The 16,925-nt window shown below is 51.9% G+C and overlaps 1 protein-coding gene across 2 annotated transcripts; it reads right to left on the bottom strand.

The window, feature by feature from the left end:
* Positions 1 to 12,684: 12,684 nt before the first annotated feature.
* Positions 12,685 to 16,657, bottom strand: LOC125539861. 2 transcript variants are annotated; one of them, XM_048703395.1, is made up of 4 exons: positions 15,854 to 16,657; positions 14,215 to 14,492; positions 13,960 to 14,093; positions 12,685 to 13,410 (listed from the first exon to the last, which is right to left on the bottom strand). In XM_048703395.1, the coding sequence occupies exons 1-3, from the start codon at positions 16,504 to 16,506 to the stop codon at positions 14,053 to 14,055; spliced, it is 972 nt and encodes a 323-aa protein (XP_048559352.1). In that variant the 5' UTR covers positions 16,507 to 16,657; the 3' UTR covers positions 12,685 to 13,410; positions 13,960 to 14,052. The 2 variants fall into 2 exon arrangements, with proteins under 2 accessions (XP_048559352.1, XP_048559353.1); XM_048703396.1 differs by lacking the exons at positions 12,685 to 13,410; positions 13,960 to 14,093 and having other exon boundaries at positions 14,365 to 14,492; positions 15,838 to 16,656.
* Positions 16,658 to 16,925: the final 268 nt, after the last annotated feature.

Here is a 16,925-nt window from a genome sequence, read left to right as displayed (position 1 = left end):
CCTCTACGTTGCGCATGGGCCTCCTTTTATATGCTCAAGGGGTCACCGACAGGTGGCAACAGAGACAAAGGGTAAAAATGGAAAGGTGCTGTGGTAGGTACAGCTACCTGCTACAGTATATCATACCTAACCCTGACGGCAGGGGACAAGGGCATTAAATGCCCGTCTGTGTCGCCTAAACAGTGCAAAAGGGACCGTCAGGGGCGCCACCGCTCGCCACGATGGCAATCTTGTCAGCGCCGCTTGCCACCGCGCACCGCAGGCTGCACAGCCTCCCGCCACGTACGCCTGGAAGGGTCCCAGAGCGACACGTTGGTGGATGTGCTGGAGCGCGGGCAGAGCGGTGTCTTACCGCGGCAAGCGCCTTGCCGCGGTTGTTGTCTTGTCGCGCCCGGGAGCTTGTCGCTCACCGGGCCTTGCCGGGACGTGCGACGCGTCGCGGCAAGTTCCTTGAGGTGCCTTGGGTGGCCTTCCCGGCAAGCTCCTCTTGCCGGGGTCTTGCAATGCCTTGGTTGGCTTTCCCGGCAAGCTCCTCTTGCCGGGGTCTTGTCTCTTTGACTTGGATACTTTGTTCTTGCATGGCTCCAAAGGAACCACGGAGGACCTTGGCGGTCACCCAGCAAGCCTTGCCGCGGGATGCTGCGACTGCCCGTGCACAAGTTCGGGATACTAGGGTACCCCTACTCTAGTACACCGACAGGAGCCCCCGGGCCTGGGCCATACACGGTGCCGAGCGCTGTTGGGCCAGGCCCAAAACAGGGCACGGGCACGCGTGGCCTAGGTTATGCCGTATCTCTCTTCGTGTCCACCGCGCCCTCCCCGAACGGCACGCGTTGAATGCGGCATCGTGGGAGAGATCATGGGTGGTTTCTTTATTCGGAAATGCGGAACGTCCGCCCCCTCCCTCTTTATAAGCAGGGGAAACAGGGGTAGTTCGCCCATTCGCTCGTTGCTGTTCCAATATCAGAAATCTCCGCCGCTCCCTCGTCTTCCCAAAGCCGAAAGAGAGCAGCGCTCCGCCCCCCATCGCCACCAGCACCACCAACGTCGTCGACCTCCTCCACCACTTCCGCCATGGCTCCAAAAGCCGACAAGGGGAAGGTCGTGAAGTCGACCGAGGCGCAGCGGCTTGCGGCGCTGCGAAAGGAGCGGGCAGTCTTCCCCCCCAAGCTTGCCGCGAGGGAGCTGAGGGAGAACTACTACCTCTTCTGGTCGACGGAGACACGAGCACATCCGCGCACGAAGGTACTTCCCGCCGCCGCTTGGAAGAAGGCCCCAAACGGATACCCTTTCTTCGCGTTGTTCTTCTACTGCGGGCTCTGCCCGCCTTTCTCTGAATTCTTCTACGATATCATGAACACCTACGGGTTCCATCTCCTTGACTTCACCCCCAATGCCGTTCTGACCATGGCAGTTTTCACACATCTCTGCGAAAACTTTGTCGGAGTCCATCCCAATGTAGCCCTCTTTCGCCATTTCTTTATACCCCGAGTAGAGAGAGGAAAGCCTTTATCCGGCGGAATCGCCTGGATCTCAAGGGCCGGCAAGAAGGAAACTTATCTGGAGGGAGAATTCCGCGGCAAGTGGGAGGAGTGGAGAGCAAACTGGTGCTGGATTGACGAGGAGAACCCGCAGCCATTCACCACCCGGCGCCAAACCCCAGTAGCACGCGGCAGCGATTGGAGTGACGTGGCCCCGGAAGACGACAGGCTGAAGATTGCTGTCACCCGGATCCTACGCCTCAGGCTTGCCGGGCTCACTGTAGGCGCTGTTGGCGCGGATTTTCTTCGCCGCCGCATCGCCCCCCTGCAGGAACGGGGGAGACCCACTTGGGAGTTCAAGAATGTGGCAGATATCATGAGGCTGCGGTCGGGCCTCAACTTCAACTTCACAGTTCTTGAGCTCAACGCGATGCTCCAGGAGCTGTTCAAGTACGACCCTTAACACCCCGAAGTTTTCAGGTTGCCGGGGGGGTCGTTCCGCTGTGCAACAACTTCGCGCTCGACCGCATCCGTGCAATGATGCCGTTGTGCGACTCGCATGGAATTGTCCCAACTTGGCAAGAGCCTGCAGATGACGTCGTGCAGCAATTCTTCGATGACTTGGTAGAAGTGGCGATCCGCCCCGACGAGAAGGACAGCCTCACCCGCGACACCACCGATGCGGAGATGGCACTCATCGCCACTAGGCTGGAAGAGGCGACGGCAGCCGCAGCCGCGGGCGAGTTTGGATTCACCGTGGAGGAGGCAGATGCAGCAGAGGCGGGAAGCCGTGCCGAGCGAGAGGAGCGCGTCGGCGAGAAAGAACTTGCCGGGCATGGCGCCGGGTCGAGCGAGCCCGCCAAAGATACGAGCAGCTCGCTGGATATCAACTCGTCTTCCACCTCATCTTCAGACAGCTCGCCGCAAGCAGAGCCTCCATCCCCACCAAGAAGGTGTATCCGCAAGGTCGGGGACGTAGCGGAGCGGCAAGCGAGTCAACAGCCGCCGCGCCGCGCGACACGCTCCACCGCGGCAAGCACTGTTGCCGCGGGAGCGCCTCGCGCTCCTGCGGCCTCAGGACCGTCAGTGCGATCGCCAGACCCCTCGCCAGTTGCCGCGGCGGCAGCCTTGGCGGCCTCTGCGCCGGCGGGATCGTTAGCACCGGCTGCTTCTTCGGCGGCAACCTCGGTCTCCATCGGCTCCGTAGCAGATGGGTCTGACAGCCGGAAAAGGGAGAAAAATCAAACAAATATCCAAGAAGATCAAAAGAAGAACCCAAGGGAAGTTTTGAAGCAAGAGGAGTACCTGTACCGGGTCCTGCAGTCGTGGTCTCCGTCGCCGGGGGGCCGCTGGTGCTGTCCCTTGCTGGAGAACTCCCCCTTGCCGGAGACCTCTCCCTTACCGGATAACCCTCCCTTGCCGGAGGACTCTCCCTTGGCGTTTCGGGGGCGGCCTCCGGGCGCTCCTGGTGGGGCTGCTCTGCTCCTGCACAAACCAGCAGTCATATATCAGCAAAAACAGAGTATCCATATGCACCTCACAGCGGAAAGCAAACCATATACTTACGCTGGGGGCTGCTCTGGAGAAAGGTTGCCGGGTCCGGCAAGGTTGTCTCGGGCGCACCCCCTGTTGTCGCGGTGGGCTCGTCCTCGATGACAATCACCGGGACTTTGGCTCTCTTTGCTGCTCTCTGGGCCAGAGTCCTAAGAAGGAACAAGTTCAGAGTCAAGCAAATGAGATACAAGACAACAGCAAGGATTGAAGAACTGCAAGTACAACAAGGGAGTCTTACTCTTCTTCTTCTTCCTCGTCGGAGTTGAACGCGGAGAAGTCGAAGTCCGACTCACGTCCGGCGCGAGGAGGCGGAGGAGTAGCTTCCCTTGGCCGCTTGGCGGGAACGGTGGCAGTGGTCTGAGACGACCCCGCTCCGGTTGCCGCCGCGGCGTGAGAAGCGGCAGGAGCAGAAGCGGTGGTCCGGGAGGACCCCGCTCCAGTTGCCGCGGCAGCGTGAGGCGCTCCCGCGGCAACAGTGCTTGCCGCGGTGGAGCGTGTCACGCGGCGCGGCGGCTGTTGACTCGCTTGCCGCTCCGCTACGTCCCCGACCTTGCGGAGGTGCCTTCTTGGTGGGGATGGAGGCTCTGCTTGCGGCGAGCTGTCTGAAGATGAGGTGGAAGACGAGTTGATATCCAGCGAGCCGCTCGTATCTTTGGCGGGCTCGCTCGACCCAGCGCTATGCCCGGCAAGTTCTTTCTCGCCGACGCGCTCCTCTCGCTCGGCACGGCTTCCCGCCTCTGCTGCATCTGCCTCCTCCACGGTGAATCCAAACTCGCCCGCGGCTGCGGCTGCCGCCGCCTCTTCCAGCCTAGTGGCGATGAGTGCCATCTCTGCATCGGTGGTGTCGCGGGTGAGGCTGTCCTTCTCGTCGGGGCGGATCGCCACTTCTACCAAGTCATCGAAGAATTGCTGCACGACGTCATCTGCAGGCTCTTGCCAAGTTGGGACAATTCCATGCGAGTCGCACAATGGCATCATTGCACGGATGCGGTCGAGCGCGGAGTTGTTGCACAGCGGAACGACCCCCCCCGGCAACCTGAAAACTTCGGGGTGTTGAGGGTCGTACTTGAACAGCTCCTGGAGCATCGCATTGAGCTCAAGAACTGTGAAGTTGAAGTTGAGGCCCGGCCGCAGCCTCATGATATCTGCCGCATTCTTGAACTCCCAAGTGGGTCTCCCCCGTTCCTGCAGGGGGGCGATGCGGCAGCGAAGAAAATCCGCGCCAACAACGCCTACAGTGAGCCCGGCAAGCCTGAGGCGTAGGATCCGAGTGACAGCAATCTTCAGCCTGTCGTCTTCCGGGGCCACGTCACTCCAATCCCTGCCGCGTGCTACTAGGGTTTGGCGCCGGGTGGTGAATGGCTGCGGGTTCTCCTCGTCAATCCAGCACCAGTCTGCTCTCCACTCCTCCCACTTGCCGCGGAATTCTCCCTCCAGATAAGTTTCCTTCTTGCCGGCCCTTGAGATCCAGGCGATTCCGCCGGATAAAGGCTCTCCTCTCTCTACTCGGGGTATAAAGAAATGGCGAAAGAGGGCTACATTGGGATGGACTCCGACAAAGTTTTCGCAGAGATGTGCGAAAACTGCCATGGTCAGAACGGCATTGGGGGTGAAGTCAAGGAGATGGAACCCGTAGGTGTTCATGATATCGCAGAAGAATTCAGAGAAAGGCGGGCAGAGCCCGCAGTAGAAGAACAAGGCGAAGAAAGGGTATCCGTTTGGGGCCTTCTTCCAAGCGGCGGCGGGAAGTACCTTCGTGCGCGGATGCGCTCGTGTCTCCGTCGACCAGAAGAGGTAGTAGTTCTCCCTCAGCTCCCTCGCGGCAAGCTTGGGGGGGAAGACTGCCCGCTCCTTTCGCAGCGCCGCAAGCCGCTGCGCCTCGGTCGACTTCACGACCTTCCCCTTGTCGGCTTTTGGAGCCATGGCGGAAGTGGTGGAGGAGGTCGACGGCGTTGGTGGTGCTGGTGGCGATGGGGGGCGGAGCACTGCTCTCTTTCGGCTTTGGGAAGACGAGGGAGCGGTAGAGATTTCTGAGATTGGAACAGCAACGGGCGAATGGGCGAACTACCCCTGTTTCCCCTGCTTATAAAGAGGGAGGGGGCGGACATTCCGCATTTCTGAATAAAGAAACCACCCACGATCTCTCCCACGACGCCGCATTCAACGCGTGCCGTTCGGGGAGGGCGCGGTGGACACGGAGAGAGATACGGCGTAACGTAGGCCACGCGTGCCCGTGCCTTGTTTTGGGCCTGGCCCAACAGCGCTCGGCACCGTGTATGGCCCAGGCCCGGGGGCTCCTGTCGGTGTACTAGAGTAGGGGTACCCTAGTATCCCGAACTTGTGCACGGGCAGTCGCAGCATCCCGTGGCAAGGCTTGTTGGGTGACCGCCAAGGTCCTCCGTGGTTCCTTTGGAGCCATGCAAGAACAAAGTATCCAAGTCAAAGAGACAAGACCCCGGCAAGAGGAGCTTGCCGGGAAGGCCAACCAAGGCATTTCAAGACCCCGACAAGAGGAGCTTGCCGGGAAGGCCACCCAAGGCACCTCAAGGAACTTGCCGCGACGCGTCGCACGTCCCGGCAAGGCCCGGTGAGCGACAAGCTCCCGGGCGCGACAAGACAACAACCGCGGCAAGGCGCTTGCCGCGGCAAGACACCGCTCTGCCCGCGCTCCAGCACATCCACCAACGTGTCGCTCTGGACCCTTCCAGGCGTACGTGGCGGGAGGCTGTGCGGCCTGCGGTGCGCGGTGGCAAGCAGCGCTGACAAGATTGCCATCGTGGCGAGCGGTGGCGCCCCTGACGGTCCCTTTTGCACTGTTTAGGCGACACAGACGGGCATTTAATGCCCTTGTCCCCTGCCGTCAGGGTTAGGTATGATATACTGTAGCAGGTAGCTGTACCTACCGCAGCACCTTTCCATTTTTACCCTTTGTCTCCGTTGCCACCTGTCGGTGACCCCTTGAGCATATAAAAGGAGGCCCATGCGCAACGTAGAGGGGGGTTCGGAGAACACTCACGCTCGGTCTCGTTAGCTACTGGTGTGTACTGTAGCACTCCACGCTCCCGAGCAAGAACTCAATACAAACCACAAAGCAGGAGTAGGGTTTTACGCATCCGTGCGGCCCGAACCTGGGTAAACAGCTCGTGTGTTTCGCCTCGATCTGCTCTTTGTGCGAACTCCGCCCCCGCCGAACCGAAAGGGACTCGGCCCGCCGGTCCCATAGGTGTTCGTGGATCAGTCCCCCGACAATAGAAGACCGAAAGGTCGAGCATGAGTCGTATAGAAGATACGATCAACATGAAGATGTTCACCGATGTTGACTAGTCCGTCTCACGTGATGATCGGACACGGCCTAGTTAACTCGGATCATGTTATACTTAGATGACTGGAGGGATGTCTATCTAAGTGGGAGTTCATTGAATAATTTGATTAGATGAACTTAATTATCATGAACTTAGTCTAAAATATTTACAATATGTCTTGTAGATCAAATGGCCAACATTGTCCTCAACTTCAACGCGTTCCTAGAGAAAACCAAGCTGAAAGACGATGGTAGCAACTATACGGACTGGGTCCGGAACCTGAGGATCATCCTCATAGCTGCCAAGAAAGATTATGTCCTACAAGCACTGCTAGGTGAAGCACCTGTTCTCCCTGCAGAACAAGACGTTATGAACGCTTGGCAGACACGTTCCGATGATTACTCCCTCGTTTAGTGCGGCATGCTTTACAGCTTAGAGCCGGGGCTCCAAAAGCGTTTTGAGAGACACGGAGCATATGAGATGTTCGAAGAGCTGAAAATGGTTTTTCAAGCTCATGCCCGGGTCGAGAGATATGAAGTCTCCGACAAGTTCTTCAGCTGTAAGATGGAGGAAAATAGTTCTGTCAGTGAGCACATACTCACTATGTCTGGGTTACATAACCGCTTGACTCAGCTGGGAGTTAATCTCTCGGATGACGCGGTCATTGACAGAATCCTTCAGTCGCTTCCACCGAGCTACAAGAGCTTTGTGATGAACTTCAATATGCAGGGGATGGAAAAGACCATTCCTGAAGTATTTGCTATGCTGGAATCAGCAGAGGTAGAAGTCAAAAAGGAACATCAAGTGTTGATGGTGAATAAAACCACTAAGTTCAAGAAAGGCAAGGGTAAGAAAAACTTCAAGAAGGACGGCAAGGGGGTTGCCGCGCCCGGCAAGCAAGCTGCCGGGAAGAAGCCAAAGAATGGACCCAAGCCCGAGACTGAGTGTTTTTATTGCAAGGGAAGTGGTCACTGGAAGCGGAACTTCCCCAAATACTTAGCAGATAAGAAGGCTGGCATCACGAAAGGTATATGTGATATACATGTAATTGATGTGTACCTTACCAGTACTCGTAGTAGCTCCTGGGTATTTGATACCGGTGCAGTTGCTCACATTTGTAACTCAAAGCAGGAGCTGCGGAATAAGCGGAGACTGGCGAAGGACGAGGTGACGATGCGCGTCGGGAATGGTTCCAAGGTCGATGTGATCGCTGTCGGCACGCTACCTCTATATTTACCTACGGGATTAGTTTTGAACCTCAATAATTGTTATTTAGTGCCAAGTTTGAGCATGAACATTGTATCAGGATCTCGTTTAATACGAGATGGCTACTCATTTAAATCCGAGAATAATGGTTGTTCTATTTATATGAGAGATATGTTTTATGGTCATGCTCCGATGGTGAATGGTTTATTCTTAATGAATCTCGAGCGTAATGCTACACATATTCATAGTGTGAATACCAAAAGATGTAAAGTTGATAATGATAGTCCCACATACTTGTGGCACTGCCGTCTTGGTCACATAGGTGTCAAACGCATGAAGAAGCTCCATGCAGATGGACTTTTAGAGTCTCTTGATTACGAATCATTTGACACGTGCGAACCATGCCTCATGGGTAAAATGACCAAGACTCCGTTCTCAGGAACAATGGAGCGAGCAACCAACTTATTGGAAATCATACATACTGATGTATGCGGTCCAATGAGTTTTGAGGCTCGCGGTGGCTATCGTTATGTTCTCACCCTCACTGATGACTTGAGTAGATATGGGTATGTCTATTTAATGAAACACAAGTCTGAGACCTTTGAAAAGTTCAAGGAATTTCAGAGTGAGGTAGAGAATCAACGTGACAGGAAAATCAAGTTCTTGCGATCAGATCGTGGAGGAGAATACTTGAGTCACGAATTTGGCACACACTTAAGAAAATGTGGAATAGTTTCACAACTGACGCCGCCTGGAACACCTCAGTGTAATGGTGTGTCCGAACGTCGTAATCGCACTCTATTAGATATGGTGCGATCTATGATGTCTCTTACCGATTTACCGCTATCATTTGGGGGCTATGCTTTAGAGACTGCCGCATTCACTTTAAATAGGGCTCCGTCGAAATCCGTTGAGACGACACCGTATGAATTATGGTTTGGGAAGAAACCTAAGCTGTCGTTTCTAAAAGTTTGGGGATGCGATGCTTATGTCAAGAAACTTCAACCGGAAAAGCTCGAACCCAAGTCGGAAAAATGCGTCTTCATAGGATACCCTAAAGAAACTATTGGGTATACCTTCTACCTCAGATCCGAAGGCAAGATCTTTGTTGCCAAGAATGGATCCTTTCTAGAGAAAGAGTTTCTCTTGAAAGAAGTAAGTGGGAGGAAAGTAGAACTTGATGAAGTATTACCTCTTGAACCGGAAAATGGTGCAACTCAAGAAAATGTTCCTGAGGTGCCTGCACCAACTAGAGAGGAAGTTAATGATGATGATCATGAAACTTCAGATCAAGTTGCTACTGAACTTCGCAGGTCCACAAGGACACGTTCTGCACCAGAGTGGTACGGCAACCCTATCTTGGAAATCATGTTGTTAGACAACGGTGAACCTTCGAACTATGAAGAAGCAACGGCGGGCCCGGATTCCGACAAATGGCTAGAAGCCATGAAATCCGAGATAGGATCCATGTATGAAAACGAAGTATGGACTTTGACTGACTTGCCCGTTGAGCGGCGAGCCATAGAAAATAAATGGATCTTTAAGAAGAAGACAGACGCGGATGGTAATGTGACCATCTATAAAGCTCGGCTTGTCGCTAAGGGTTATCGACAAGTTCAAGGGGTTGACTACGATGAGACTTTCTCACCGGTAGCGAAGCTAAAGTCCGTCCGAATCATGTTAGCAATTGCCGCATTCTATGATTATGAGATATGGCAAATGGACGTCAAAATGGCATTCCTTAATGGTTTCCTTAAGGAAGAATTGTATATTATGCAGCCGGAAGGTTTTGTCGATCCTAAGAATGCTGACAAGGTGTGCAAGTCCAACGCTCGATTTATGGGCTGGTGCAAGCATCTCGGAGTTGGAACATTCGCTTTGATGAGATGATCAAAGCGTTTGGGTTTACGCAGACTTATGGAGAAGCCTGCGTTTACAAGAAAGTGAGTGGGAGCTCTGTAGCATTTCTCATATTATATGTAGATGACATACTTTTGATGGGAAATGATATAGAACTCTTGGACAGCATTAAGGCCTACTTGAATAAGAGTTTTTCAATGAAGGACCTTGGAGAAGCTGCATATATATTAGGCATCAAGATCTATAAAGATAGATCAAGACGCCTCATAGGTCTTTCACAAAGCACATACCTTGATAAGATATTGAAGAAGTTCAATATGGATCAGTCTAAGAAGGGGTTCTTGCCTGTGTTGCAAGGTGTGAAATTGAGCTCAGATCAATGTCCGACCACGGCAGAAGATATAGAAGAGATGAGTGTCATCCCCTATGCCTCAGCCATAGGTTCTATTATGTATGCCATGCTGTGTACCAGACCTGATGTAAACCTTGTCGTAAGTTTGGTAGGTAGGTACCAAAGTAATCCCGGCAAGGAACATTGGACAGCGGTCAAGAATATCCTGAAGTACCTGAAAAGGACTAAATGTTTCTCGTTTATGGAGGTGACGAAGAGCTCGTCGTAAAGGGTTATGTCGACGCTAGCTTCGACACAGATCTGGATGACTCTAAGTCACAAACCGGATACGTGTATATTTTGAATGGTGGGGCAGTAAGCTGGTGCAGTTGCAAGCAGAGCGTCGTGGCGGGATCTACATGTGAAGCGGAGTACATGGCAGCCTCGGAGGCAGCACATGAAGCAATTTGGGTGAAGGAGTTCATCACCGACCTAGGCGTCATACCCAATGCGTCGGGGCCAATCAAACTCTTCTGTGACAACACTGGAGCTATTGCACTTGCCAAGGAGCCCAGGTTTCACAAGAAGACCAGGCACATCAAGCGTCGCTTCAACTCCATTCGTGAAAATGTTCAAGATGGAGACATAGATATTTGTAAAGTACATACGGACCTGAATGTAGCAGATCCGTTGACTAAACCTCTCCCTAGACCAAAACATGATCAACACCAGAATTCCATGGGTGTTCGATTCATCACAATGTAACTAGATTATTGACTCTAGTGCAAGTGGGAGACTGTTGGAAATATGCCCTAGAGGCAATAATAAAAGCATTATTATTATATTTCCTTGTTCATGATAATTGTCTTTCATTCATGCTATAATTGTGTTATCCGAAAATCGTAATACATGTGTAAATAAATAGACACCAACATGTCCCTAGTAAGCCTCTAGTTGACTAGCTCGTTGATCAACAGATAGTCATGGTTTCCTGACTATGGACATTGGATGTCATTGATAACGAGATCACATCATTAGGAGAATGATGTGATGGACAAGACCCAATCCTAAACATAGCACAAGATCGTATAGTTCGTTTGCTAGAGTTTTTCCAATGTCAAGTATCTTTTCCTTAGACCATGAGATCGTGTAACTCCCGGATACCGTAGGAGTGCTTTGGGTGTACCAAACGTCACAACGTAACTGGGTGACTATAAAGGTATACTACGGGTATCTCCGAAAGTGTCTGTTGGGTTGACACGGATCAAGACTGGGATTTGTCACTCCGTATGACGGAGAGGTATCTCTGGGCCCACTCGGTAATGCATCATCACAATGAGCTCAAAGTGACCAAGTGTCTGGTCACGGGATCATGCATTACGGTACGAGTAAAGTGACTTGCCGGTAACTAGATTGAACGAGGTATTGGGATACCGACGATCGAATCTCGGGCAAGTAACGTACCGATTGACAAAGGGAATTGTATACGCGGTTGCTTGAATCCTCGACATCGTGGTTCATCCGATGAGATCATCGAGGAGCATGTGGGAGCCAACATGGGTATCCAGATCCCGTTGTTGGTTATTGACCGGAGAGCAATCTCGGTCATGTCTACATGTCTCCCGAACCCGTAGGGTCTACACACTTAAGGTTCGGTGATGCTAGGGTTGTAGGGATATGAATATGCAGTAACCCGAAAGTTGTTCGGAGTCCCGGATGAGATCCCGGACATCACGAGGAGTTTTGGAATGGTCCGGAGGTAAAGAATTATATATAGGAAGTGCTATTTCGGCCATCGGGACAAGTTTCAGGGTCACCGGTATTGTACCGGGACCACCGGAAGGGTCCCGGGGGTCCACCGGGTGGGGCCACCCATCCCGGAGGGCCCCATGGGCTGAAGTGGGAGGGGGAACCAGCCCATAGTGGGCTGGTGCGCCCCCTTGGCCCAACCCCTTGCGCCTAGGGTTGAAACCCTAGGGTGGGGGGGCGCCCACTTGCCTTGGGGGGTACTCCACCCCCCCTGGCCGCCGCCCCCTTGGGAGATGGGATCTCCAGGGCCGCCGCCCCCCCTAGGGGGCCTATATAAAGGGATGGGAGGGAGGGGCAGCCGCACCCTTGAGTCTTGGCGCCTCCCTCTCCCCTGCTACACCTCTCCCTCTCTGTAGAGCTCGGCGAAGCCCTGTCGGAGTATTGCTTCTCCACCACCACCACGCCGTCGTGCTGCTGCTGGAGCCATCTTCCTCAACCTCTCCTTCCCCCTTGCTGGATCAAGAAGGAGGAGACTCACGCTGACCGTACGTGTGTTGAACACGGATGTGCCGTCCGTTCGGCGCTAGGATCTCCGGTGATTTGGATCACATCGAGTATGACTCCCTCATCCCCGTTCTCTGAACGCTTCCGCTCGCGATCTACAAAGGTATGTAGATGCATCCGATCACTCGTTGCTAGATGAACTCATAGATGGATCTTGGTGAAACCGTAGGAAATTTTTTGTTTTCTGCAACGTTCCCCAATAGCCTCGGCGTCGACGGCATCCAAGATAACCTAATTTGATCATCTAGGGTGCCTCGGCGTCGACGGCATCCAAGATAACCTAATTTGATCATCTAGGGTGCCTCGGCGTCGACGGCATCCAAGATAACCTAATTTGATCATCTAGGGTGCCTCGGCGTCGACGGCATCCAAGATAACCTAATTTGATCATCTAGGGTGCCTCGGCGTCGACGGCATCCAAGATAACCTAATTTGATCATCTACGGTGCCTCGGCGTCGACGGTATCCAACATATCCTCATTCCATCATTTAGGGTGCCATAGTTAACATCAATGACATAGTTAACACCATACTTAACAACTCTAGTCACTAACATAGTTAACATCATACTTAACAACTCTAGTCACTAACATAGTTAACATCATGACACCATAGTTAACATCATACTTAACAACTCTAGTCAACAACATAGTTAACATCATGACACCATAGTTCAAAGCTTACAAGACATAGTTCAAGGCTACACCCTACTTCAAATACTGCAAACTGCCACTAGTTCACACATTACAAGCCATAGTTCAATGCTTGAAACTTAAGATAATGACCCACATGGTCAGATTACAAATCACTCTTCATCACAAATATCCTTGATGTCCTTCAGCTTTCTCTTGTTCTTGTCACTAGCTTTGACAAGATCAGCAATGTGAAACTCCAAATTCCTCCTCTCAATGCTCAACTTTTCCTTCTCCTTCAAATGAGCAAACTTCAGATTCCTAATCACATTACCTTGGGCAACCTGAATGCTCCTCAACTGGTCAACCTTTTGCTTCAGTTCTTTGTTCTCAGCATCCATTGCACCCAGCTGTTCCTTCAAAGCTGAAATATTGTAGTCCAAAGGAGGAGTGATCTCCTCATGTTCACCTTGTTGGACTTCATTTTCCTTGGGAATATTGTCCTGGGTATCAAGTAGGTTGTTCACATCCTCAACAAGCTTCTCATAAGTCTCATGTAGCTTGTTCTTCTGTGATGTGAGATTGTGGACAAGTGATGAATGTTCCAGACATGCCATCCTATTAGCACGCTGGCAATCCTCATACAAAAGCCATAGTTTGTGAAGAGCATTCTGCAGATGCTCTGGCCACTCCTCATATACCCACTGAACAACACCACAGCTGCTTGCTTCCTGCAAAACAACAAGTACAAATGCATTTACTTTCTTTTTCACTTCACTTCTATACAGTCCAATTCAAAACAACTATAGTATACTGCACATGCATAATTCTGCATTTATATCTGAATTTTTAACATCATACTACACTGAATTTACTTCATTTATACCTTAATTTTTAACAGCACAATACAATTCAGTTCAATTCATTTACTTCATTTATATCTATGAACACTATGATACTTTTTAACAGCACAATTTACTTCACTCAGTCACTATGGATACCTTAATTTTATATCTATGTACTTAATTTTTAACAGCACAATTTAATTCATTTACTTCATTTATATCACTGTGGTGTTGTTCATTTATATGTATGAACAATTCATTTACTTCACTCAGTCACTATGGTATGGTACATGACAGTACCTTTAACTAAACTGCTAGGTGAACAGTGAACATGAACAATGAACAGTGAACATGAACAATGAACAGTGCATATGAACAATTTATAGTTTCTTCACAAAATTAGCAAACTACAGATTTTTGCTAGCTAGCACTCACATCAAGTCCACAGGCGAGGAACCTCCTCCCAGTGCTAATCCCTGAGAAGCAAACATGCCTCTTTGCCGGCTGGCCATCACCATCATCTCATCGTCAACACCAGAGTAGTTCGGGTCCTCGATTGTAGCCGGGATCTACATCAACAAAAGAAACGCACAAAATCCATCTCACGGGTTCAAAATGAGCAGGAAAAACAAAATCCCCAAACCGAAACCCTAGCTCAGAGATCCCTAGCTACGAGTACACATCACTGACCTTGATAGGGGAGCCGCCTGAAGAGTACTCGTAGCCCGATTCCTCGCTGTCGTCGCTCCACGAAACCATGGCGGACGGCGGCGAGCTGGCTTCTCACCGACGGCGACCAGAGCCAGAGAGAGGAGACAGAGGAGAGGGGCAAGAGAGAGAGAGAGAGGGCGCGGGGGATCTGTCTGGCGAGCACCGACAGGACCGACCGGCGCGGCGTCTTGAGCGTTTTGTTCCTAACGGCGCCGTTTGCCTGTCCGTCATGCCACGTCAGCGTTTTCGGGGCCCACCTGTCGGAAAAGAGATCAAACGAGGCTAAACGGCTGTTCAGTGCTTTTTGCAACGGGTTAAGAGATTTTACGGTGTTTTTTGCAACAGATTAACGACTTGATAGTTTTCTGCAAACCTAGCCACAAATGTGGTAGTTTCTTGCAATTGACTCTCGAGATTCAGCATAGCAAACTTGTTTAAACCTAGGAGTTTATAGAAGCAGCGGCTGAGAAGTCGTCGATGTAGACCAGATACGTCGACGACCGCGATCTGCGAAGCAAATCACCGACCAGGAGAAGAAACTGCGAGAAAGGGCGTGTAGAAAACTCCGAAGACCGTGAAAGCCCGCCGAATCCAGACAGATCCACCAGAAACCAAAACCAACCGAATCCAGGAAGACCCGCCGGCGACGATAAACACACCATTGGAACCGGGAAAGGGTGGGAATGACATGATTTCTACCCATGGTTTAGCCTTGTGTTTCTTCTGTCAAAACCTTGGTAGTTTAGCCATGGCAATGTGAGTTACCTCTGATGCTATGTGCTACCTTCTGATACAGCAGCCAACCCTATGTGCGATCTAGAACTTGATCTCATGTAGGTGTGAGGGATACAGACTCTGCAGTTGGAAATTCTTATCTCTTTTTTCCTAGACTTCCGGGTAGGATAAACTCCCTAGTTTCATTGCCAAAACAGAACATCGTCGCCTGTCTAGGCCAGGCACTGGTGAATGCCTTGTTGTATCCCTCTGTCTTTCATGATGATGAGAAATGTGTCTCTGCAGTTTTATCCGCACTGGCAGTCACGTTCAATGTCATGTACTGGCTTGTGACAAGTAATTGGAGATCGAGCTGTTAAAACAAACTTGTATTTTCACCTTCAGTGTTATGTAGTACTCCATACTTGTTATGATCCATCCGTACTATATTGTCATCCATGTCAACTGTGATAAGCTAAGAACTGATGAACTTGACTAACAGGACTAGGTACATGATTTTTTTTACAATAGAAATATTATCATACTAATAACTTGACTAACAGGCCTAGATTCTTTTGCTAGTTCACATGTTCTATCATAACCTGCTTTCATGATTGTTCTTTTCTTGGAACCCGCAAGTGCACGAGTTTTCTGGTTTAAATAGGTACAGGTAACACTCCATCTAGATTTGCTTTGCTGTGGATGATGTGCTACATCCATCATTCATTGTCGAATATAGGATTGAAATGTTTGCAATTGCTGTTAGATGTTAGGTTTGAGTACTCCATAAATTAAGTATTTTGCTGAAAGACTGATCTACCCGCAAGAAAACTTCAGAAGGAAATACCTCCCAATCTACCGACAGAAATCACTAGCCACCAATCGTACCAATCACTAGCAGTACCTGCTCGCCGGAGCGAGCTTGCACTTGACCTTCTGGAACACGACGGCCGGCGTGCCGGGCGGCGCGAGCTGCAGCTTGAGCGGGCATTTGGCCTGGAACTTGCACTTGGTGAAGTGCGCCTGGTACCTGACCTCGCCCGACAGCGCCACCTCCACCTGGAACACCCCCGTCTTGTTCTCCTCCTTGAACTCGGCCACGCCGGCGTTGCCGAGCGCGACGTAGGCGCTGTACGCGCCGGAGACGAGGTGGTGCACCTGGGTCTTGCGGGCGGGGTGCGTGGAGCCCTCGTCGGCGAGCCTGACCCGCTCGAAGCGCTGGCCGTCGAAGCTGTAGTCGGCCTCCAGCGGCTGGGTGTTCTTGACGCTCATGGCCCAGTTCTTGTTCCGGACGGTGAGCGTGAGCGAGAGGTTGTAGGCGAAGGCGGTGGCGGGGGACGTGGCCAGCGCGAGGCGCGTGAGGGAGGCGTCGACGACGGCGACCTCGGCGTGGCGGATGAAGCAGTAGGCCAAGAGGAGGACGAGGAGGAGGACGACGCCGGCGAGGACGGCGAGGCAGCACGCGCAGCAGAGGATGGTGTCGCGCGCGCCGGAGGAGACGCAGGGGCAGCAGCGGTCGCAGAATGCGTCGTAGCAGCCGGACTCGCTGCAGCACATGGCTGGCTGAGACCTGTCTGGATCTTGGACTGGCTCTTGAGCTAGCTAGATCTTGGATGACACTGCCGGACTGACAGGAAGACGAACGCAGGAGGTAGGGGGTGGCGGCTTTTTGGAGTTTCAGCTACCAGTCGATGCGGATTGGGGGATTGGGTCTTATTTTTCACTTCATATGAATGTGGATCCCTGACAGCAACGGCAAAAAAAGCCGGGCATAGCAACGAGTGGAGGACCAATGTTCAGTCAACGGGTCAACTGGTCAAGTCGTCGAGCATAATTGTGCGTGACTTTTTTTTAAAACTAATAATTAACCCTCCCTCCCCATGTCCTCGTGTCGCCCCGCAAGGCGACTCGGGGCGACAAGGGTTTGCCCCGCTACCACCTTCCCCTTCCCCCTCCTTCTTTGCTGGTCGTCGGGG

This window comes from Triticum urartu, chromosome 2, assembly GCF_003073215.2.
Source record: "Triticum urartu cultivar G1812 chromosome 2, Tu2.1, whole genome shotgun sequence".
Taxonomy (NCBI): Eukaryota; Viridiplantae; Streptophyta; class Magnoliopsida; order Poales; family Poaceae; genus Triticum; species Triticum urartu.
This window is presented reverse-complemented; position numbering and strand designations above follow the sequence as displayed.